The sequence below is a fragment of the Theropithecus gelada genome, chromosome 4 (genome assembly GCF_003255815.1).
Source record: "Theropithecus gelada isolate Dixy chromosome 4, Tgel_1.0, whole genome shotgun sequence".
Classification (NCBI taxonomy): Eukaryota; Metazoa; Chordata; class Mammalia; order Primates; family Cercopithecidae; genus Theropithecus; species Theropithecus gelada.
The window spans coordinates 48,978,212-49,002,559 of NC_037671.1; the positions used below are offsets into that span (position 1 = coordinate 48,978,212).

Genomic DNA, 24,348 nt, shown 5'->3' on the forward strand with positions numbered 1-24,348 from the left:
TTGATTTAGCTTTATTCTTTGGGGGGTTGGGGAGTTGGGATGAAAACACTGCTTATGCACTGACATCATTCCTTGGGATCTGGATCAACATGAATTTCAGGAATTTTTAACCTGAAATGACTCCTTGAGATTATCTGATTTAACCTTCCCCTTTCACATGTTAGTAAACTGAGATTCAGAGTAGAGTTGTTCATGCTCATGAGTGACTTAGTAGCAGAGCCAGGATAAAAACACAGTTCCCCTAATTAATATGATTATTATGACTGAGAGTTATTGTTCACTAATTAGGTATCAAGGAAGGCTCTTATATCATGGTCACAACCCAGTAAAGTCTTCTAAAAACAGATTTTTCCTTATGGCATTTTTATGTCTCATACATTTTAAATGAATCTGAATTGCCTCTAGCATACATTTTAGAATGGAGTCACCATGCTTTAGCTTGAACATTAAGACCTTCTATAATCTAACCAAATCCAGTATACCCAACACTTATCCAATCACATTCATAATTTTCTGATGAAATCATGTCTACTGATTATCTTGGAACATTGCTTATTTTTGCCAACTCGGAATCATCAACTCATTTTCCAAAATAATTCTCAGTAAATAAAAAGGATTAAAAATTGCAGTAATTTTTGTGTCCATACTCACAGGCTTAAGAATTCCAAACTCACTCACTTATTATAATACCACTCTATGTGGTATTTCTCTACATTTTTTCTCCTCTCAAATGATTTTTTTCTTACTGAAAATGCATATACTTATTTTTAATTATGTACAGTTTTTTATATGTATAAATGAATTAGTATATCTAATTATAGACTAATTTATACAATATATAAGATATAAATTATATATGAATTAATTTATATATATAATTAAAGTGGTAACATTTATTAAGTTTGCTTTCAATATGGAATAACATGTCTTGTTCAAGTGCTCCAAATCCTATTTGATTGTAAGCCACTAGTGGACAGGTGTACATCTTCCATTTTTATATAAATCTCTGCTCTCTTTAGTAGCATTTATTTGCTATTAAGAAAAAAGTGATTACAGCTACATATAACATGAATCAATTAATTTTATCTTTATTGTTTTAAGAATCTGTGACTATCATAGGAGTCTGCAATTTCTCTTTTACTTTGCTAATAAAAAAATTCAGGACAATGTAAATATAAAAGAATTTGTTACTCAGTGATCTTCAAATTTTCAAGCACATTTATTTACAGTTGTTATAATTACATATATTTTTTCTATTAATGAAAACAAATTCCTTCAGGACTTTCCTAGAAAAAAATGGTTAATTTTAATACTTGACGGTTAAAACAAGTTCTTTGGAAAGGAAAATAAGTAATTCTTTGTTTTCCAATTAAACTGAGACTCTTTAAAGATGACTACCAAGCAAATATATATTATTATTGAATGCCAGATAATGTGGAAGAAAGACTGAACCCAGAGTATCCTACTTTGGGTTCTAATTCTGACAGAAGAGTATAACTAGGATCAAGTCCCTTCACTTCTGAATTCCCATTTCCTTAAAAGCTGAAGTGAGACGAGCATGGTGGCTCACACCTGTAACCCAGCACTTTGGGAGGCCAAGGCGGGCAGATGCCTGAGCTCAGGAGTTGAAGACCAGCCTAGGCAACAGAGTGAAACCCTCGTCTCTACTAAAATACAAAAAATTAGCTGGGCGTGCAGGCATGCACCTATAGTCCCAGCTACTCAGGAGGCTGAGACAGGAGAATTGTTTGAACCCGGGAGGCGGAGATTGCAGTGAACTGAGATTGCACCACTGCACTCCAGCTGGGCAACAGAGGAAGGCTGTCTGCGAAAGAAAAAAAAAATGCTGAAGTGATTGACCTCTAGAATCTTAACCTGTATATACTTAAAGGGAGCCATTATATTGATGTCATGTTTAAAAAAATAGAATTTTTAAAATTTCATTAGGATTCTTTTTGCCTGGGTTTATTTTCTCATATTTCAAGATAGGGGAAAAAATTATTCAGACCTTAAAGTATAATACAGAGTTCTTAATGTGTCTGGACTGTCTCATCCTGAAATCCATTCTTCACAGGGAAGCACCCTCATCTTCCATTGGGCAACTTTGGGCATATTCTCACCTTCAATTTCTCCTATATACACACATAGTAAAAATTAAAACCTTTAATGCTATATCCAAGACCTTCTCAATCTGACTACAGGCCATTTTTCTCACTTTTACCTTTCACTGCTACCTGTACCCTACCTCCTTGGAAATGCATTGCTCTAATTATTTCCCTGGAGATGCTCTATACTTGCTGCTTTTCTATATAGTTTATTCTGTTCCCTCCATCTACCTTTCTTCCCACCACCACCACCTAGTCATCTTTATTTGTATTGATTAAATTCTACCTCAGTTATCTAAAACGATCACCTACTATTTCCTCTCTGAAGCCTTCAGTATCTTCAGTACCCCCTTTCTCCCATTGCTTCCCCTACTACATAGATGTACGTATCAGCATCCCCTACACAAGATGTATCGCTTGAAAGCAAGGACCATGTAACACATCTTTGTATCCCTTATAAACTTCAAATAGGAGCCACTCTGAAGGTACCTGTTGAATTGAGAGGGTTTTTTGGGGAGTGGGGAGAAAGACATTTATACACATGATTAAATCATTTTGTTCTCTTCTTCAGAATAATTATGTTGGGTCAATAACATTTCTGATTTTATAAAATTTTTTTACCATATTAAATGCTTAATTGTTTTTAAATGATCATGTGTGTTTAAAACATGTCATAATTTTTAAGGATCATCTTCATCAGTTTAATAGCTATTCCATAAAATCTAGAATTTGATAGTTTCAAATAATATATAATTGACTAACAGTTAATAAATATGTGATATGCTTACATTATTCTTCATTTTAAAGCATGTATGGAAATGTGCGGAAACAAAGCATTATTTGGCCTTCATTGATGCCATACACATGCACATTTTACCCACACTCAAGTGTTTAATTATTTCCGAATTTTGAGGAATACATTATTTTTTTTCTCTCCCCATACTTTACCCCCAACAGGCTGCTGTGATTGTCAACAGCAGCAGGAGCCACTTCAAGGCTTGATAAAAGCAGATGAAGATGCTTAAAGATGTCTGTTTGCTGAAAATATCTGGTAACAGACAGGAATATATGTGAGTAAATAAACTGTGTTATTCTGATTTTAAAAGTAAATGTTTTAAAGTGCCTAATTGCTTGTTATCACGGGTTTTGTTTTGTCCTGGTATAGTTCTGAGTTAAGAAGGTAATAACAAGGAAGAAAATACATGCTACAGCATGGATGAACCTTAAAAACATTATGCTGAGTGAAATAAGCCAGGCAAAAGTGAACACATACATGATTTTACTTGAGGTACTAGAATAATGAAATTCATAAAGACAATATAGAATAGTGGGGAGGGCATGAGTAGTTGTTTAATGGGTACAGTTTCAGTTTGGGAGATGAAAAAATCGAAATGGATGGTGGTAATGGTTGTACAACAATGTGAATATATTTAATGCCACTGAGCTCTACACTTAAAAATGGTTTGAATAGTAAGTTTTGTTTTATGTATATTGTACCACAATAAACAGAAAATTTAAAAATCCATGTGCGTAGATGCGAAAAAATATTAGCAAATTAAATCCAGCATCATATAAAGTATAAATACATCATGACTAAGTGAGATTTATCCTGGGAATACAAAATTAGTTCAACATCCTAAAAAATCAATATAATTCACCCAATTAACAGAACAAACAAAACATGTATCAATAGAATGTGAAAAAGTATTTGATAAAATTCAATAGTATTTGATGATAAAAATTCTCAACAAAATAGCAAAAAAAAAAGAAAGAAACTTCCTCATCCTGTTAAAAAGGATCTAAGTAAAACCTATAGCTAACATTGTATTGGTGAAAGACTTTCTCCTTAAATCAGGAACAAGGCAATATCAATTCTCACCATTTTATTCTAATCCGTACTGAAGTTCTTAGTCATTGCAGTAAACCAATAAAAGGAAATAAAAGACACATTTATTAGAAAAGAAGACATAGAACTGCCTTTATTCACAGATGATATAATTATGTAAATAAAAAAACCTCAAGGATACCAAAAGCTACAAGAATTAATAATGAAGTCCTAGCAAATTTACAAGATATAAGGCCAATATACAAAAATATATTTTGATATACTGGCAATGAAAAACTGGGGACTAAAATATTTAAAAATTAATATTATTTACAATAGCATAAAAACATTAAAAACTTAGATATAAATCTAACAAAAGTATACAAGATTTGTTCACTGAAAAATATAAAACATTACTGAGAGAAATTAAAGATTTTAGTAGAGCAATGAATTGTGTCCATGGATTAAAAGACTCAGTATTGCTCGAAAGTTAATTCTTGTCAAATTGATCTCTACCTACAATGAAATTCTAATAAAACCCCAGCAGGTTTCAATTTTTTTTTTTTTTGCAGAAGTTGACAAGTATATTCTAAAATACATATAGAAAATAAGAAACAATTTTGAGGAAAAAGAACAAAGTTAGAGGATTAATATTACTTAATTTTAAAATTAGCTTTCAAGCAGTTTAGAAAATAATCAAAACAAAGGGGTATTGGCACAAAGACAGATGTAGAGATTGATGCAACAGAATAAAGAGTCAAAGAATAAACTCACATACATATGGTCAATTAATTTTTGGCAAAAGCGCCAATAACTTAACTGGATAGTATAGTCTTTGCAACAAATGGCAATATAACAATTGGATATCCATATGGAAAAATAAAATCCTCAATCCTTACCTCACTACAAAAAGTGAAGTTAAAATGAATCATAGACCTAAATACAAGAGCTAAAATTATAAAACTTCTAAACAAAGCACTGAAAGTTTGTTTTTGTGAGTTCTTGTTTTGTTTTGTTTTTTCACCTTGGGTTAGTAAAAGATTTAATGGAACAATAACAACAAAATAAACTACCATTTAGAAAAGAAAAATGTGTGAATAATTTGATTTCATCAAAATTACAAACTCTTTTCTTCAAAAGACACTATTTAAGGGAATAAAACTGTAAACATTTGTCAAAATATCATCAAACTGTATAATATGAAAGTGTTTTACTGTACAAAAATTATGCCTAAATAGATCAAATTTTTTAAAAACCTAATTTAAGATTTTTAATCTTTAAGAATCTTAGGAGAGAACATATTTTTAAGTTTCAATTTCATTCATATTACTAATAACTACAACTTATTACATTTCCTGTGGTGGGTATTTTACCCATATTGGCTCATTTAGTCATCATATTTAAGTATAGTTCCATATTTAGAGATGAAGAACCTAACCAAGAAAATTTTATTATCCATGTCACCCTGAGATGATGAACAGGGACTTTCAAAATCTAAAGTCCTTCCTTTCCCACTATGTTTTGTTGCATCTCAAGTATTTATTTAATGCAAACATGTTAACTGTATTTACATTAATTCATGCAGTCCTTGGAACCAAAGTGTAAGGTGCATGTTGTTATATCCATTTTCAGATATGGAAACAGACGGTAAATGATTTGCTTGGGTTACATGGCTCTTACAAATGGAGGCCAATCCTGCTGTAACTCAAAAGACTATGCTCTCTCTACTCTCATTGCCCCCTATAATGATTTGGTCTTGAATTGTCTGTGTGTGTATTCTAATAAAATTGTATTTTGTGGCACTGAAATCTTAATTTTTTAGAATTTTTAAAAACTTTTTAAAAAAATAATTTTAGATTTTCATAAAGTTTCCAAAAAAATGTATAGGGATGTACCATAACTGTTGTACACAATCAAAACCAGGAGCAAACAGACATTGGTACAATCCACAGATTCCAAAGTCACTCATTTACAAGCACACATTTCTGTGTCTGTGTGTGTGTGTGTGTGTGTGTGATTCCATGCAATTTCATCACCTTTGTGTAGCTTTGATAACTATCACTACACACAAGATACAGAACAGTTCATCAGCCCATGGCTAATGCTATCCCTTTATAGGCAATTTCATCCCTTTTTTCCCCATCCCTAACTCCTGGAAGCCGCTAATCTTTTCTCTCTCTCTATAATTTGTTAATCTAAGAATATTATGTAAATAGAACAATGCAGTATGTAACCTTTTACTATTTTTTTCACTCAGTAAAATTCTATGGAGAACCTTCCTAAGTTGTTGCTCACATCAATAATTCATTTTCCTTGTTATTGCTGTGTAGGACCCTTTGGTATTGATATACCACAGTTTGTTGAACCATTTACCCATCAAAAGGCATTTAGGTTGTTTTCAGTTTAGGGTTATTAGGAATATAGTTGCTATTAACATTCATGTACAGGTTTTTGCATGAACATGTTTTCATTTATTTGGGATAAATGCCTAAATGCAATTTCTTAGTCATATGGCAAGTACATAGTTTTTAAAATGTGGCTGTACCATTTTACATTCTTACCAGCAACATAAGTGATGCAGTTTATTCACATTCTTGCCAGTACTGGTGTTATCACAATTTTTTAGCTTAGTCATTATCATGGAATGTAATGATATAACATTGTGGGGGTTTTTTTTGTCTAATAACTAATGACATTGAATATATTTTCATATTCTTCTTTGTCATCTGTACATCCTCCTCTGCAAAATGCTACTTCATATCTTTTGCCAAATTTATTTTTTTTTACTATTGAGTTTTGAGAGTCGTTTATCTATTATAGATACAAGTCCTATGTCAGACATGTGGTTTGCAAATATTTTCTCCCTGTCTATAGCTTGTCTTTTTCATTCTCCTAACAGGGTATTTCTTACTTGAATTGTTTTCTAAAAATATCCAGTGAATGTTAATTTTTCTAAGCAACTTTAAACAAGGCCAACTAGTAGTATAGAAACTATAGACTGTAAAGTATACTGCATTTCTACTTAGAGTTCTCTATATACAGAGGTCTAAGGTAGCACAAAATAAATATTATTTACTTAGCCCAATTTTCCTGCATCTTTTCCATAAAAAATATTGAAGTGGCTCACAATATTAGTATTCAAACACCTGTCATACATATTTCATCCCTGGCCTTATCCTTTCCCCCTTTATCCTTTACATATTTATATTAGGATAAGAATATCCCCTCTCCCAAACTTCACATACCGGGGCCTGTCAACGGGTAGAAGGATAGGGGAGGGATAGCATTAGGAGAAATACCTAACGTAGATGACAGGTTCATGGGTGCAGCAAACCATCATGGCATGTGTATACCTATATAACAAACCTGCATGTTCAGCACATATGTCCCAGAACTTAAAGTATAATAATAATAATAAAAGAATATCCCCTCTCCTTTCCTTTCCGAAACCAAGGGCCTCTCAAGACTAATGGGAGGAAAGTTTATTTATTATAAAACTCAAGATATTTTGCTTAGTATAGTATGGGAGATATATGAGGGGATCTTCATCCTCACAGTGCAATGACCTGATTTTCAAAACTAACCCAAGTCCTTGTCCAACAGCAGAGCAAGACAGAACAAACTAACACTAACTGCTCCAGATACAGAAAAAGTGGGTCATTGGAAACATCTGGGTGGATGGGGGTAAGGGATTCGGATCAACGGCCACGTGATACACCCAGACATCCTAGGATTAAGGCCATGAGCCATGAAAGGAGGTTGGAGGACAAATGAAATAGAAAAAGTAAGTCATAGTATCTACAACCCTGTGGTCTACAAAGGAGTTTGGTTATACAACATGAACCTGAAATAGACGATGGATTAAAGTCTCCATTATTCCATGTAATGATAAAACAATTTCAAGTGATCATAAGACCATTTTATAATGAACTCCTTCTTTCCACTGTAAAGGGCATAGTGTTAGATTGCTTACTCTTTTGTTAAAATTTACTGGATGCTAACAGTCCAGCACTGGCTAAGCAGCGAGAACATAAAAATAAATGAGAAGTGTTCCTGCTTTTAAGATGTTCCTACTGTGGTAGATAGACAGCTACAAAATACAATAGATAATATAGAAGTGTGTTAAAAAAAAAAAAAGAAAAAGGAATAACCGGTTCTGCCAGGGTGAATAGTAGGGTCATGAGGAAAAGACATTTGAGCTAGGTTTTGCTAGATGTTTTTAAATAAAATGTTTTTCTTCCATAATGAATATGAAACAATTAGAAAAAAAAATAGGAAAACTGAGTTTTCAAGGATGAGTTCTTCAGGAAAAAGCCAAAGCTTTTAGAGAAATTGGATTCATTCATTCATTCATTCATATTCATTTAGCAAATATTAATTGCCTTCACTCCAAGCTAGATTCCAAGAATCCAACAAACGGTACTTGCCAAACGGAACCTGTTGGCTGGCGGGATGATAAGAGATCAGACAGTTGCCACACAATGTTAAAAGTGCCATGAAAACGTAAGCATAGGGTGATGTGGAAGCACATGGTGCCTCTAATCTGGACAGATGGAAGATACTGAGATTTACAGTTAGGCAAGGGTCATTTTAAGCACTGCCTTATTGTATTTGTATTTAATAACATTTCGAAACATGGAGTAGAAGGAAAAGTGCAGGCAAACTATAAGAAGCTTCCAGGGATGTGTCTAACTTTGCAAATGAACAAAAATCTAATGTAGACATATCCTGGAAACTTCCCATAATTTACCTGCACTTTTCCATTCCAAATGTAGGTTTGGACATTTAACAAACAGAGGCCTCAAAGGGTTATCCTGTTAAGATTTTAGTAGATACAGCAGGGGCTTGAAGGAATGTTGATTCCATATCTCTTGGCCTCCTTTTATGAATCCAGTTCTGTGCTAGCTCTGTGAGTAAATGAAAATGCCTTCAAAATTGGGATGCCAGAGTTAGCCAGCAAAGCAACAAAGGAACCCGTATCAGCTAAGTGTGGGAAGGGAAATATGTACCAGTCGCTATATACTTTCATACGTTATTTTAACCTCATATCAACTCTATCAATTCAGATGATGAAACAGGGTTAAAGAATAGAGGCTGAGCACCTGGCTGTCCACAGACACAATGAGCCAGCAGGAGCACCGCGGCAGCGCCCGGGGCCCTCCGAGAGTTCTGGTCTTAACGCCTAGAAATGTGCCATTGTCTCCTGTGTTTCTCGTTCCCGATTCTCGTCGGGAACGCCACTGGCTAGTACCGTGCCTGGCCCCCAGTGCTCAATCCCTGGTAGTTGGGAGGACGAAAAGGAAATCCCTCTCTGTTCCGTCCTCACCGCAGCCCTGAGCCAGGCCCTCACACGGAGGCCTCCAGAGTTAAAGGCGCTCTGAGGAGATGCAAGTTGTGTCCAAAACCTCCCACTTCCGGGTCTCCTGAACGTCCCAAAAAGTTCCTTAGGCCCTTAGGCGTTAGGTCAACCCCAGGCCTCGACTGGCCCCGCCCACTCCCCGCGGCCGGAAGTGGCGGCGCAGAGCGCAGTAAATGCGTGCCCGTAGGCGCGACCTCGGGCGGTTGGTGGGGCTACCGGGTCTTACCAGTCCGCTGCGTGAGTCCCGGAGCGGGGGTTGCCGAGGAAACGCCTCTCCGGCGTCCTTCCCCTCCCCGGGGTCCTTTGAACCTAGTTTGGCTGGGACTCGCCTTTTGGCGGCGCGGAGGATTTCAAGGCCCTGACGCGCGGCCCTGAATTTCCGGAAGTGGGGGCCGCACCGCGCAGTCAAGATGTGCTCGACGCCCGGAATGCCGGCGCCAGGGGCCTCGCTGGCCCTGCGAGTGTCCTTCGTGGACGTGCATCCCGATGTGATCCCGGTGCAGCTGTGGGGGCTGGTGGGCGAGCGGCGGGGCGAGTACCTGCGGCTGAGCCGGGAAATCCAGGAAGCGGCGGCCACGCGCGGCCAGTGGGCGCTGGGCAGCGCCTCGGCCTCGCCCGGCGAGCTGTGCCTGGTGCAGGTGGGGCTTCTGTGGCACCGCTGCCGCGTGGTCAGCCGGCAGGCACAGGAGAGCCGTGTCTTCCTGCTGGACGAGGGCCGCACCATCACTGCCGGCGCAGGCTCGCTGGCGCCCGGGCGCAGAGAGTTCTTCAACTTGCCCTCGGAAGTGCTGGGCTGCGTGCTGGCAGGCCTGGTGCCGGCAGGCTGCGGCGCGGGCGCGGGCGAGCCGCAGCACTGGCCCGCCGACGCCGTGGACTTCCTTAGCAACCTTCAGGGCAAGGAGGTGCACGGTTGCGTCCTGGACGTGCTGCTGCTCCATCGCCTGGTCCTCCTGGAGGTGCCCGATGTGTTCCAACAGATGCGGGAGCTGGGCCTGGCCCGGCGGGTGCCCGACAGCCTCTTCCGTTCGTTGCTGGAGCGCTATCTCACAGCGGCCACTGCTAGCGTGGGCTCTGGGGTCCCGGTTCTCTCGCGAGTCCCGCTCAAGCAAAAGCAGCCTGGTCTGGATTACTTCTATCCCCAGCTGCAGCTGGGCGTGACGGAGCCCGTGGTCGTAACCCAAGTGTGCCATCCCCACCGCATTCACTGCCAGCTCCGCAGCCTCTCGCAGGAGATCCACCGCCTCTCTGAGAGTATGGCCCAGGTATACCGGGGTTCCACAGGGACAGGGGATGAGAACTGTACCAGCGCCACCTGGGAGGAGAGGGAGGAGAGCCCAGACAAGCCAGGCTCTCCGTGTGCATCCTGTGGCCTGAATGGACATTGGTACAGAGCACTCTTGCTTGAGACTTTTCGGCCCCAGCGCTGTGCCCAGGTGCTTCACGTGGACTATGGAAGGAAGGAGTTAGTGAGTTGCAGTAGCCTTCGGTACCTGTTGCCTGAATATTTTCGAATGCCAGTGGTGACCTACCCTTGCGCTTTGTATGGACTCTGGGATGGTGGGAGAGGCTGGTCTCGGTCACAGGTTGGTGACCTGAAGGCGCTGATACTGGGCAAGGCAGTGAATGCAAAGATTGAATTTTATTGCTCCTTTGAGCATGTATATTATGTCACCCTGTATGGAGAAGATGGGATTAATCTGAACCGTGTGTTTGGAGTACAGTCGTATTGCTTGGCTGACCGAGTCCTTCAGAGCCAGGGAACAGAGGAAGAGGAACCAGAAACATCTCCTCAGTCTCAGTCTCCTGCTGAAGAAGTAGATGAAGAGATTTCACTCCCAGCCTTAAGATCTATCAGGTTAAAGATGAATGCCTTCTACGATGCACAGGTAGAGTTTGTTAAAAATCCTTCTGAGTTTTGGATTAGGTTGAGGAAACACAATGTCACCTTCAGTAAGCTGATGAGGAGAATGTGCGGTTTCTATTCCTCTGCCAGTAAGCTGGATGGTGTAGTTTTGAAACCTGAACCTGATGACCTTTGCTGTGTCAAGTGGAAAGAAAATGGTTATTATAGGGCCATAGTCACCAAGTTGGATGACAAGAGTGTGGATGTATTCTTAGTTGACCGAGGCAATTCGGAAAATGTGGACTGGTATGACGTAAGGATGCTGCTTCCTCAGTTTAGGCAGCTGCCAATATTGGCTCTGAAGTGCACCCTAGCTGATATTTGGCCTTTGGGAAAAACTTGGAGCCAGGAGGCAGTTTCCTTTTTTGAAAAGACTGTGCTCCACAAAGAATTAGTCATCCATATTCTTGATAAACAGGATCATCAATATGTTATTGAGATTCTTGATGAATCAAGAACAGGGGAAGAAAACATTAGTAAGGTAATTGCCCAAGCTGGATATGCCAAGTATCAGGAATTTGAAACAAAGGAAAATATCCCGGTAAATGCCCACTCCCCAGGGCATGTTTCAAATCATTTTACTACGGAGAATAACAAAATACCTTTTGCCAAAACTGGAGAAGGAGAGCAGAAAGCCAAGAGAGAGAATAAAACCACATCTGTTTCAAAAGCTTTGAGTGACACAACAGTTGTGACAAATGGTTCAGCTGAACCAGTTGTGCAGGAAAAAGTGAAAAGAGCATCTGTTTATTTTCCTCTTATACAGAATTTCTTGGAAATTAAGCCAGGCTCCTCTTGTAAAGGAGAGCTGGAAGTTGGAAGTACAGTAGAAGTCAGAGTGTCTTATGTTGAAAACCCTGGCTATTTCTGGTGTCAGCTGACCAGGAATATACAAGGACTTAAAACTCTAATGTCTGATATTCAGTACTATTGCAAAAATATAGCTGCTCCTCACCAGGGAAACACCCCTGCTTGTTTGGCTAAGCGAACGGTAAACAGACAATGGTCCAGAGCGCTCATTAGTGGGATACAATCTGTGGAGCATGTCAATGTAATATTTGTAGATTATGGAGACAGAGAAATGGTATCTGTGAAGAATATTTATTCAATTAGTGAAGAATTTCTCAAGGTTAAGGCTCAGGCTTTTAGGTGCAGCCTTTATAATTTAATTCAACCAAATGGTCAAAATCCCTTTGTTTGGGATGTAAAGGCGATACAAGCTTTCAATGAATTTGTAGATAATGCGTGGCAAAAAAATCTAGAATTAAAATGTACAGTATTTGCTCTGGCTTCAATTAATAATGAAGAACTGTTTAACATTGTGGATTTGCTAACACCCTTTCAAAGCGCATGCCATTTCTTGGTAGAAAAGAGACTTGCGAGACCAGTAAAACTTCAGAAGCCTTTGGAGTCCTCTGTTCAGCTACATTCCTACTTCTATTCTACGCATGATATGAAAATTGGAAGTGAAGAATTAGTGTATATAACGCATATTGATGACCCTTGGACATTTTATTGCCAGCTGGCAAGAAATGCAAGTATTTTAGAACAGTTGTCATGTAGTATTACACAATTAAGTAAAGTTTTGCTGAATTTAAAAACATCTCCCTTGAACCCTGGAACCTTGTGCCTTGCCAAATATACTGATGGAAACTGGTATAGGGGCATAGTAATAGAAAAAGAGCCAAAGAAAGTCTTCTTTGTTGATTTTGGGAATATTTATGTAGTAACAAGTGATGATCTGCTTCCAATACCTAGTGATGCATATGATGTCTTACTTTTGCCCATGCAAGCTGTCAAATGTTCATTATCTGATATTCCTGATCATATACCAGAAGAAGTGGTGTTGTGGTTTCAGGAGACTATTTTAGATAAGTCACTGAAGGCTTTAGTTGTAGCAAAAGATCCAGATGGAACACTGATTATAGAACTATATGGTGATAATATTCAAGTTAGTGCTAGTATTAATAAGAAGTTGGGGCTACTTAGTTACAAAGATAGAATAAGAAAAAAAGAAAGTGAAGTGCTCCCTTCTACAACTGAAAATCTTGCAGAAAAAAATGAGAATATGAAGTTGCCATGTACAGAGTATTTAAGTAAATCAGTAGGGAACAAGTTACATAATAAAGAAATTTCGGAACAGTCATATAAACCTAAGATCAACTCATCATACAAGGAACTCAGACTTTTACAAAGTGTAACAAAAACAAACTTAGTCACTCAATATCAAGACTCTGTGGGAAATAAAAATAGTCAAGTGTTTCCATTAACAACAGAAAAGAAAGAAGAAATTTGTGCAGAGACACTCTTGAAAACAGCAAGAGTAGAAGCCACTCTTTCAGAGAGAAAAATAGGAGATTCATGTGACAAAGATTTACCTCTGAAATTTTGTGAGTTCCCACAGAAGACTATAATGCCTGGATTTAAAACAACTGTATATATTTCTCATATAAATGACCTTTCAGATTTTTATGTTCAACTAATAGAAGATGAATCTGAAATTAGTCGTCTTTCAGAGAGATTAAACAGTGTTAAAACAGTGCCCGAATATTATGCAGGTCCACCTTTGCAAAGAGGAGATGTGATATGTGCTGTTTTCCCAGAAGACAATTTATGGTATCGTGCTGTGGTCAAGGAGCAGCAACCCAATGACCTTCTCTCTGTGCAGTTTATAGATTATGGCAATGTTTCTGTGGTTCATACTAACAAAATAGGTAGGCTTGACCTTGTTAATGCAGTATTGCCAGGGTTGTGCATTCATTGCTCCTTGCAGGGATTTGGGGTTCCTGACAATAAAAACTCTAAGAAAATGATGCATTACTTTTCCCAACGGACCAGCGAGACTGCAATAAGATGTGAATTTGTAACATTTCGAGACAGATGGGAAGTTATTCTTGCTGATGAACATGGGATCATAGCAGATGACATGATTAGCAGGTATGCTGTCAGTGAAAAATCTCAAATAGAACTTTCTACCCAAGTAATTAAAGGTGCCAGTTCAAACTCTGCTAACAAATCAGACGTTGACACTTCAGTATTTCTTAACTGGTATAATCCAGAAAAAAAAATAGTAAGAGCTTATGCCACTGTGATAGATGGACCCGAGTACTTTTGGTGTCAGTTTGCTGATACAGAGAAACTTCAGTATTTAGAAGTAGAAGTACAGACTGCTGGAGAACAGGTAGTAGACAGGAGAAATTGTATCCCATGTCCTTATATTGGAGATCCTTGTATAGTAAGATACAGAGAAGATGGACATTATTATAGAGCACTTATCACTAATATTTGTGAAGATTATCTTGTATCTGTCAGGCTTGTGGACTTTGGAAACGTTGAAGACTGTGTGGACCCAAAAGCACTCTGGGCCATTCCTTCTGAACTTTTGTCGGTTCCCATGCAAGCCTTTCCATGTTGCCTCTCGGGATTTAACATTTCAGAAGGAGTATGTTCTCAAGAGGGAAATGACTATTTCTATGAAATAGTAACAGAAGATGTGTTGGAAATAACAATATTAGAAATCAGAAGGGATGTTTGTGATATCCCTTTAGCAATTGTCGACTTGAAAAGCAAAGGTAAAAGTATTAATGAGAAAATGGAGAAATATTCTAAGATTGGTATTACTAGAAGTGCTTTTCCCTATGAAAATACAGACTCGGAGATAAAGCAGGCTCTTGGGTCCTGCAATCTTGATGTAGGACTTAAGAAATTAAGTAATAAAGCTGTCCAAAATAAAATATATATGGAACAGGCAGATGAGCTTGCTGAAAGAACTGAAAAAGATGTAAACAATATTGGAACCAAACCAAGTAACTTCCATGACCCTAAAACTGATAACATTTGTGAAGGTTTTGAAAACCCCTGCAAAGATAAAATTGATACTGAGGAACTGGAAGGTGAAGTAGAGTGTCATCTGGTTGACAAAGCAGAGTTTGATGATAAATACCTAATTACAGGATTTAACACATTACTACCACATGGTGATGAAACAAAGGAGATACTAGAACTGAATTCACTTGAGGTGCCACTTTCTCCTGATGATGAATCAAAAGAATTCTTAGAGCTGGAATCTATTGAGTTACAGAATTCTCTGGTGGTGGATGAAGAAAAAGAGGAGCTAAGCCTGGTGCCACCAAGTATGCCACTCTCCCAAGAGTGTGTCACAAAAGGCGCCCTGGAGCTATTTACAGGGCAGATTCCTCTCACCTGTGAAGCTGAGAAACAACCAGAACTAGAGCTACCTACAGCCCAGCTGCCTTTAGATGACAAGGTGGATCCTTTGTCTTTAGGAGTTAGTCAGAAAGCACAAGAGTGCATGTGTACTGAGGACGTGAGAAAGTCAAGTTGTGTAGAATCTTTTGATGACCAGCACAGGATGTCATTGCATCTACATGGAGCAGATTGTGATCCTAAAACACAGATTGAAATGAATATATATGAAGAAGAATTTATAGAGTATAAAAACAGGGATGACATTTCAGCATTGATGCCTTTGTTCCCTGAGGAAGAAAGCAGTGATGGAAGCAAGCACAATAATGGTTTACCAGATCATGTCTCAGGTATGTGAATTTTTTTTCCCATTTACTTTTTTAATTTTGTTTGTTTGTTTATTTGTTTGAGGTGAGGTCTTGCTCTGTCATCTAGGCTGAAGTGCAGTGGTGTGATCTTGGCTCACAGCAGCCTCTGCCTCCCGGACTCAAGTGGTCTTCCCACCCCAGCCCAGCCTCCCGAGTAGCTGGGACTACAGGCGTGTGCCACCACGCCCAGCTAATTTTTGTATTTTTTGTAGAGACGGTTTCGTCGTGTTATCCAGGCTGGTCTCAAACTCCTGGGCTCAAGCAATCCTCCTGCCTCAGCCTCCCAAAGTGTCCTTTTACTTTTAAGTTTAACATAGTGACTTTCCAAAGTTGTTTGTTTTAAAGAAAAGAGAATAATTCTTACATGGATTTCTAAAAAATAATTTTTTGTAAGAAAGATTAAAAACCTGGGAAGTGAATCAGATTGGATTTTATGAAGGGCATTTTAAACTTGGGGAAAATATATTGTGAAATCAGTGCAAAATTTTATATGCTGGAAGAAATGCTGAAATAATTAGTTTTGTGTTTAAAAATTGAATGCTTAAAATCTATGAGTCTCCAAAAGGTAATCACATTTAAAATGTAATCACATTTATAATCAAGAGGGCAAGTGTTGATAAGTTTTATAAAACATGGTATTCCCTTGCCAAGTACTACGGTAGGCATAAATTTACAGTAAGGATTATTTTAACAGGGTCTTTTAGACTTAACTGTATCATGCATTGATCTTGCAATTCATTAGAAACCCGTAAACAAAAAAAAAAAATAGATTTAGGTAGCCTATATTAAAAAATTTGTCATGAGTAAATCTTGGAGAACATTTATTATATTAACATTTTTATAAATTATTTTTACTGCTGTTTTCTTTGCTACTTAAAAAGAAATTTTAAATGGGTAACTTTTAGCTTTTTATAATCAATGCTATACTTTTTAAATGTCAATTTTTGTATTATGAAATTTGAACCATTGTAAAAATAAGAAAAATAATGAAATAGTGAGAATGAAAATCAACAAAAAGTGATCAATATTAACACCATGATGTATTTTCTTTTTGTTGTCTTTTACCATCTTTGTGTATGTCTACTGCATAGTTTTAAAAACAATTTAGATCATACTATCATACAGTATTGAATCCTGCATTTTAGTCCCTTAAAAATGCTTTCAAAATATTTTAATTGCATGGTATGCCATCCTGTGGGTACACATAAGTTATTTAAGTATTTCCCTTGCATTAGATATTTATTCCTCATTGTCACATTTAATAATAGTAAGTATTAACTCTGTGATAAGAATGTCTGCTCATTTGTAACACGCTGCTTTGTTATAGAAATGGCTGTTGTAAGTATAAAAGACACTTGTCTTAATAGTACCATATTTTATTAGCGATTTTCAATGTTAGAAATCAGATTCACATCCTTATGATGGTGATTTTTTTGTTTGGTTTGTTGGTTTAGAAAAGCAGTAAGAGATTATATGGGGGAGGGGCGCTAGAAGAATTTTAAACAAAATTGAGGGAGACGGTCATACCAATGTACTAATTACATGATATTGATGATATAGAAATAATGCACATTAGGAAAATGCTTTGCTTGTGTATGTTACATTAAGGAATTAAGAGATATGCATTGAGTCTTAATTCAATTTGGCAGCTCAACCACAGAACACCTACACTCTGAAAGCCTTTACTGTTGGATCTAAATGTGTTGTGTGGTCAAGTCTAAGAAACACATGGTCTAAATGTGAGATTTTAGAAACAGCTGAAGAAGGAACAAGGGTAAGTGACGTTTAAGTTCTTTATCTCCAAATGTATTTGCAGACTATTAAGGAAATTTTACCAGACTCTGTTAGACTAGAGAATGCGATTGAACAAATGTTTACCTGCTTGTTCCCCCTGATAATTTGATGTAATTCACAAATATTTTAAATCTCCATATATAAGAATCATAGCAAGAAATCATCCTAGGCTGTATCATCTATCTCTCTTACTCTTTCTAAATTCTGTTAGTCACCTAGTTCCACACTTTACACATCTTACCTCTTAGTTGGAATTTTTTATATCTAGTGCCACTACCTTAGTTGAGTCATTTCACAGCTACATTCCTCTAATAACCTTCTATTTTGTTTGCTGCTTCTAGTCTTCTTTAAATTGATGGTCCACAGTGTCAGGGTGAAGTTTGTAAAATGCAAATTTCTTTACATCATTATTGTGTGAAACTTATTAGGGACTTCCAGTTGATTGTGTTTCTCCCGTGATTTGAAAACCACCTGTTTGAGAATTACCTGGTGTATTTTTTAATTGTATTATAGATTCCTAGGCCTTGGCCTGGCCTGCTAATTCAGAATTTCTGGGGTTAGGATTCCAGAATGTGTATTAATATTCCATTAAAATTGGAGAGCCCCTGACCTGGAACATAAAAGTCAAGCTCATTAACATGGCATAGGAAATCCTTTAGGGTTAAGTGTTTATGTACTCTCTTTGGCCATAATTCTTTATATTTTGTACTTTATATTAGATGGACATCAAACTTCTTGACTTCTCTTACATATACAATCTGCTTGCTGTTTCGATATATTTAATAATTCAGTTCTATTTTACCTATATTCCATCCTGTTACCAAACTGGTTAATTCCAATTTACTTACCCATTGCCTCTACCAGGGAGCCAATCACTGACGTTGTTTTCTAAATTTATCCTTGTCCTCAACCTTCCCCCCGTCCCAAAAAGGCCTTATTTCTGTATTACATTCCTATACCCCTTACTGCTGAAGTCTCTACTTCCATGGTGTATTGTAATTATCTGCTTAGAGGTCTTTCCTCCGCTAGATTTTGAACTATTTGATGTTGAAATTTTATCCATCTTTGATCACCAGTCATAGATATTCTGTATATGTTTGGGAAACTGAAGTAGCATGGAGTTTGAAACATAAGGTTGAAGTTCAATAAATACATTTTCATTGTTTTTTAAAGTATTTCATTTTAGGGCCAGGTGCAGTGGCTCATGCCTGTAATCCCAGCATTTTGGGAGGCCAAAGCAGGTAGACTGCTTGAGCCAAGGATTTTGAGACCAGACTGGGCAGCATAGTGAAACCCTGTCTCTACCCAAAATACAAAAAATTAGCTGGGCATGGTGGTGTGCGCCTGTAGTCCCAGTTATTTGGGAGGCTGAGGTGGGCAGATTGCCTTGAGCCCAGGAGGTCAAGGCAACAGTGAGCTGTGATCCTGCCACTGCCCTCCAGCCTGGGCAATAGAGCAAGACCCTATCTCAAAATAATAATAATAATAGTATTTTATTTTTAAAATAATTGCTCTGGTACATAAATCAGTTATTTTTTTGAATTGGACACTTAAAAAAAAAAAAAACAACTTGTTTTTTCCTGTAGGTTTTGAACCTTTCAAATGGTATGGAGGAGATAGTGAACCCTGAGAATGTCTGGAATGGCATACCCAAATCGGATAAGCGTCCACCTGAGGTATGGAATTGTATGAGTAGTAATTAGTGAGAGCATTGTTCTTCATTTTGAAAGGTGATTTAACAAACTATTTCCAAAGCCCTTGCGTTTGGAAAAATGGGAGAAAAATCCTGTGACAATAGTTAAAAGCAGCAATAACAAAATGGATGATTTTGGTCCTTATGCCAAGTATTCTCTGAGAAAACTAGTTATTAATGTTTTACTCCTTGATTAGAAAATGTTTTGGTGTTCATGACTCTTATAAAATATATATTAGATGCAGAAAACCTGGGAAATATGGCAATATTAAAAACGAGAAAGTAACAATCACCTGTAATATACCCATCCAGAGACAAGTAGGTTGACCAGTTTGGTTTTCTTTTATAATTTTTCTGTTTATATGTAATGTAAGTATTGCATCTACATAGTTTAGACACAATTGATTTCATCCTATGTGTAGTTTTATATTTTGATTTTCTTCATTTAAGACGATATGGTGGGCAATTTGCCATGACATTATGATGTGTCTGGGCATTTGAATTTATCCTGTTTGGGGTTGGTTGAACTTCTTGAACTTCTCACTTCATAATCTTTGTCTGATAGTTTTAATATCTGGTCCTCTTGGGGTTTGTAGCTGTTGATTTTCTTTTCTCTAGAGAAATGGTCAGCTTTTCTTGGTTCTTTGTATGTTGAGTAATTTTGGATTATATCCTGAACATTTTGCATATTATGTTTTAAGACTTTGGGTCCTGTTAAAATCTGGAGAATGTTGAAGTTTTTGTTATAGCAGATGATCAGCTGGTTTCAATTCATACCACATGTTCTGTTTCTCCTTCTATAGTTGGTGATTCTCCTGTCCGTTTAGTTTTCAAAGCCTTTGCTGTTCAGATCCTCCCAGTACATAAGCCACCCAGGGTAGTCATGGACTTTGGTCAGTGGTTTATATAGTAGTTAGGTGTCAGAGACTTTGCTGTGCTTATTTGGCTCTGTTCTGCACGTGCATAGCTCAGGGGCAATCCTGAGACTTACAGTTCACGTGTAGCATTAGGAGTTAAACATTTTCAACTCTTTTCCTCTCTGAGATGTTCTCCACATTTTCTGGCTCCCAGGATCCTCTTTTATCCAGCCTCCAATGGCCCCTTTTTCTCATCCCCTAGCCAGACAGTATTTTTCTCTCAGCCTCTGTTCCACCACACAGTTCTGTTTGATTGCGCATAAGAAGCAGATAAAGAGATAACAAAAACAATCTCCTATTACTACTCTTCAGACAACAGAAAGCTCTTTTCCTGGTTCCGCTGGCTAGAGAGATGGGTCATCTCTTACATTTGTAGGTGCCTATGTTGCCATAGCTGTCACCAGGCAGTAACTGGAGTAGCCACCCTCAGGGCAGGGCCAGAAGAAAAACAGAAAAAAAACATAACACCACAATACAGCAAAGAGATTTCCTACCTATTTCTTACTCTCTAGCATTCGGGGTTCCTTTATCCCTAGTCCACTGACTATAAATAAGAAATTTCTCTCAGAATTTTACTGTCTACCCTAGCTGGGCAGTTTTGATTTGGCCCACCCTCAGATCAAAATCAGGAGACAAAGAAGTAAAAAAAAGAAAAGGCCTGTGAAACTCACTCTTGTTGTGAGTCATTATTCACGTTTTTACTTTAATTCTTAATCTACCTATTCCTGTTCACTTTTGAATCTTTGAGTAGTTGCTTTTTATATTCTGTCTAGAATTTTTCATTGTAATCAGTGATAGAGAGGTTATAGTCAGCTTATTCCATCTTGGCTGCACTCAGAAAGCCATAAACAATATTTAATAGCTGAATAATGCTGCATGACACTAGTGAACCATAATGTAGTAAATATTTTCTGTAGTGTTGGATATTTAGGTCATTTGAAATTTTTACTATTAAAAATCATTGAACATCTCTCTTTACATTATGTTAATTACTTTTTTGCTTAGGTCAGAAGTAACAGCCTACTACACTTTTTGCGTCAGTATTTACTAAAACTTTTTACATTCAGGTTGTCTCCATCCATTAATTATGAAGAATCCAGAGCCAAATGCATACATATGTACATACAAGATTCAGTTGGATAAAGTTCTCTATGCCTGCCACATAGAAAAGAACTATTTAGGACTATTAAAAGTAAACATAAAATTATGTATCTAGATAAGTAAATAGATAACTACCTCTGGCTTTGACTAAGCCAGTTAGGTGACATATAGAAATTACTTATGAGTAAGGCTCTAAAATTTTTTGATTTGGTTACTAATGAGATTTAAATACCCTTCCCTCAAATTTGAGGAAGCTCTTAAATCTGGATACCTGTCTACAAATGAGTTAACTTTCCTTACAAAGTGAATATTGTATTATGCATGACTTTTTTTATGATACATCAAGTCACTATGATCTAGGAATCTAATTACATTTTTAAAAAATGGTTTCTCATCTGAGTTATTTTATTTTACCATAAGAGTATCTTGTTAATTAGTTTCTGTATCACATAATGCATGCACATGTTGCTGTTGGTTGTTAAAAGGAATATAGGAGAAATATTTCCCTTTTCATTGTCTTTAATAAAGCATCTGTGGCTCTACATGGATACTGTGTTTGAATAACAGCCCCTTGAACAATGATGTGCCTCCCCCCTTCACCAATTACCAGAGTTGTTGGGGGTTTGGGAGCTAAACATTGGAAAAGGGTACTTTACGCCCCATGTAGAGTGCTCCAGGGGTATGTTCTAGAGAAATGAGTATTTGAAGAATAGAAAATGTACTTCACGTGATCCTCATTATAAAATCAGATTGTCATAATTTTGATAAAAATACATTTTGTTGTTTACATCTTTTCTGGCTTATCTGTGGTTCTATTTCTGATTTGAATTATTTTGTGCTCATGATAAAGAATCAATAGCAATTCAAAGATTCCTTTTGTTAGGCTGTATCCGAAAGAGTAGGGAAAGATCTTTACTTCATGTCATCAGGTGATACCACAATTAAAGGTAACTTGTGTTTTTAAAACAAAATACTTTTATCACCCAGAATTACAATCTCTTAAAAATACTGTTATGCTGAATCCCTCAAACAAAAATGGTTTATCAATTTCTCTGGACATAGGTAGCAGGGAAGAAAAACCACTTTAGGTAAAAAAAGTTTGAATATACTTATGGGAATAAATAACCAAAATGAGGATTTCTTGAAATATAGGAAATTTGTTAATTGATCTTGAAAGTTAAATTATGAATGTGATAAATTCACATTTTAAAGAATTTTATCTGTTAATTAACTCATATGTTCAAATGATCTTTGTTAAATAATCTCTTGGAATTTTTGAATCTTTATATAAGATTCAAATTATTGGTTGGTTCTTGGTATTGCACATTCTTGTTCATAAATAATGCAATGTTCTTAGAAATGAGGCACGTTGAGAATAAAATCAGCTCATGATAGCTTTAATATCATGTGAAAAATATATATTAATCAAAAAGGACAAAGAACTAATTGATTATCAGCCTTGTTCACACCATTCTAGCAAAATATAAAGTATGCCAATTTCATAATTTTTAAGAGAAACTTGATTTGATGGTACAGTGTGAGAACCAAAATAATAATAAAATAAAACATTATTTCTATGGAAATAATGCCCTGTAGTAACTAGAATACTCATCTGTCCCCCCTCCCTTTTAGAGAACATTACATTTGTCACGGTAACACCCGTGGAAATAAATTTTTTTGTTTGTATGTTTCTTTCTCAGTTTGAAGTTTTTCTCTTTTTGTTTCAGAAAAGGGGTTTGGAGGTGATGGAGATTTAATTGTGGATCTATAGCTGTGGCCAATCAGTCAGAAGCTGCCCTCGAACAAGTGGCATCTTACCCAGACCGACAGAATATTTGAGAAAATTGAAAACATGTAACCACAGGAAGTTGTTATTTTCAAAAACTTTTATATAGGTGGAAAACAAAATAGGTCTCAGGTTGACAGTGGAGTGTATTTATAGTGATACTGTTGTATATATGGATCTGGGATCTTTCCTCTTTATTGTCTTATGTTCCTAATTAGTTGGAAGGATTTATTTTGCTAAACAGTTCAGTAACACATTACATTTCAAAGAACTATTTTGGTACCTTTCAAATACAGTGTTTACATTAAAATAGAAAAATAAAGCCTCATGAAAAGTACATTATTTGATTCTACTTAGGATAGCTCTTTAGCAGGATCTCCTTCAGAATTTTTGTCTTGATTTTGAATCTTTGCCTGTTTGTCTAAACATTTGACTAACATTCTGTTTGAATTTGGAAGTATTCTAATACAAGATTTGAATAAAGTTTATCCTTAAATAAAGTTTATCCTTAATATGATGGTCTCAGTTTATTAAAAAGGAAATAGAACTCTTAAATATACTTGGTTCCATCTCTCCTCTATAATGGAGGATTGGGGAAAGCATAGTAATATTAAATGTTAGTTCTTATGTATTAGTCACTTAGCTTGTACTTTAAATGCATTTTTTCACTTTAATCATCAACTTTGAAGTGCATATCAATATTATCCATATTTTATAGGTGAGAAAATTGAAGCTTCATACAGAGGTTAAATAACTTGCCTAAGGTCAGATAGCTAATGAGTCTCAGAGGCTTGATCAAGCCCAGACCTACCTAACTTTAAAGCCCATGACTTTTTAAACATGATTTTGCAAAGTATAGATCTTAGCTTTTGGAAACAGATCTTAGCTGTATGCTGCTTAACAGATATGTGACATAGGCAAATTATGTAATATTTTGAGATTTGATCTTCTCCATCTGTAAAGTGGTGATGATAAAACCTTTCTTGCAGTGTTTTTTAAGATTAGAAATAATTTATATAGGGCCGGGCGCGGTGGCTCAAGCCTGTAATCCCAGCACTTTGGGAGGCCGAGGCGGGCGGATCACGAGGTCAGGAGATCGAGACCATCCTGGCTAACATGGTGAAACCCCGTCTCTACTAAAAAAAATACGAAAAACTAGCGGGGCGTGGTGGCGGGCGCCTGTAGTCCCAGCTACTCGGAGGCTGAGGCAGGAGAATGGCGTGAACCCGGGAGGCGGAGCTTGCAGTGAGCCGAGATCGCGCCACTGCACTCCAGCCTCCGAGTAGCTGGG

The 24,348-nt window shown here is 37.1% G+C and overlaps 1 protein-coding gene across 2 annotated transcripts; it reads left to right on the forward strand.

Moving 5' to 3' along the window:
• The first annotated feature begins 9,464 nt into the window (after positions 1-9,464).
• TDRD6 (tudor domain containing 6) lies at positions 9,465-23,571 on the forward strand. 2 transcript variants are annotated; one of them, XM_025383210.1, is made up of 4 exons: positions 9,465-15,748; positions 17,416-17,540; positions 19,147-19,236; positions 22,999-23,571. In XM_025383210.1, the coding sequence occupies exons 1-4, from the start codon at positions 9,700-9,702 to the stop codon at positions 23,026-23,028; spliced, it is 6,294 nt and encodes a 2,097-aa protein (XP_025238995.1). In that variant the 5' UTR covers positions 9,465-9,699; the 3' UTR covers positions 23,029-23,571. The 2 variants fall into 2 exon arrangements, with proteins under 2 accessions (XP_025238995.1, XP_025238996.1); XM_025383211.1 differs by lacking the exon at positions 19,147-19,236 and having other exon boundaries at positions 22,999-23,557.
• The last annotated feature ends 777 nt before the right edge of the window (positions 23,572-24,348 follow it).

Bases quoted from the DNA above. Each gene is read 5' to 3' on its own strand.
- TDRD6 (XM_025383210.1), top strand. From the start codon at position 9,700: ATGTGCTCGACGCCCGGAATGCCGGCGCCAGGGGCCTCGCTGGCCCTG. The intron at 15,749-17,415 runs GTATGTGAATTT...TCAATTTGGCAG, and splicing joins TTTACCAGATCATGTCTCAG to CTCAACCACAGAACACCTAC. The intron at 17,541-19,146 runs GTAAGTGACGTT...TTTTTCCTGTAG, and splicing joins CAGCTGAAGAAGGAACAAGG to GTTTTGAACCTTTCAAATGG.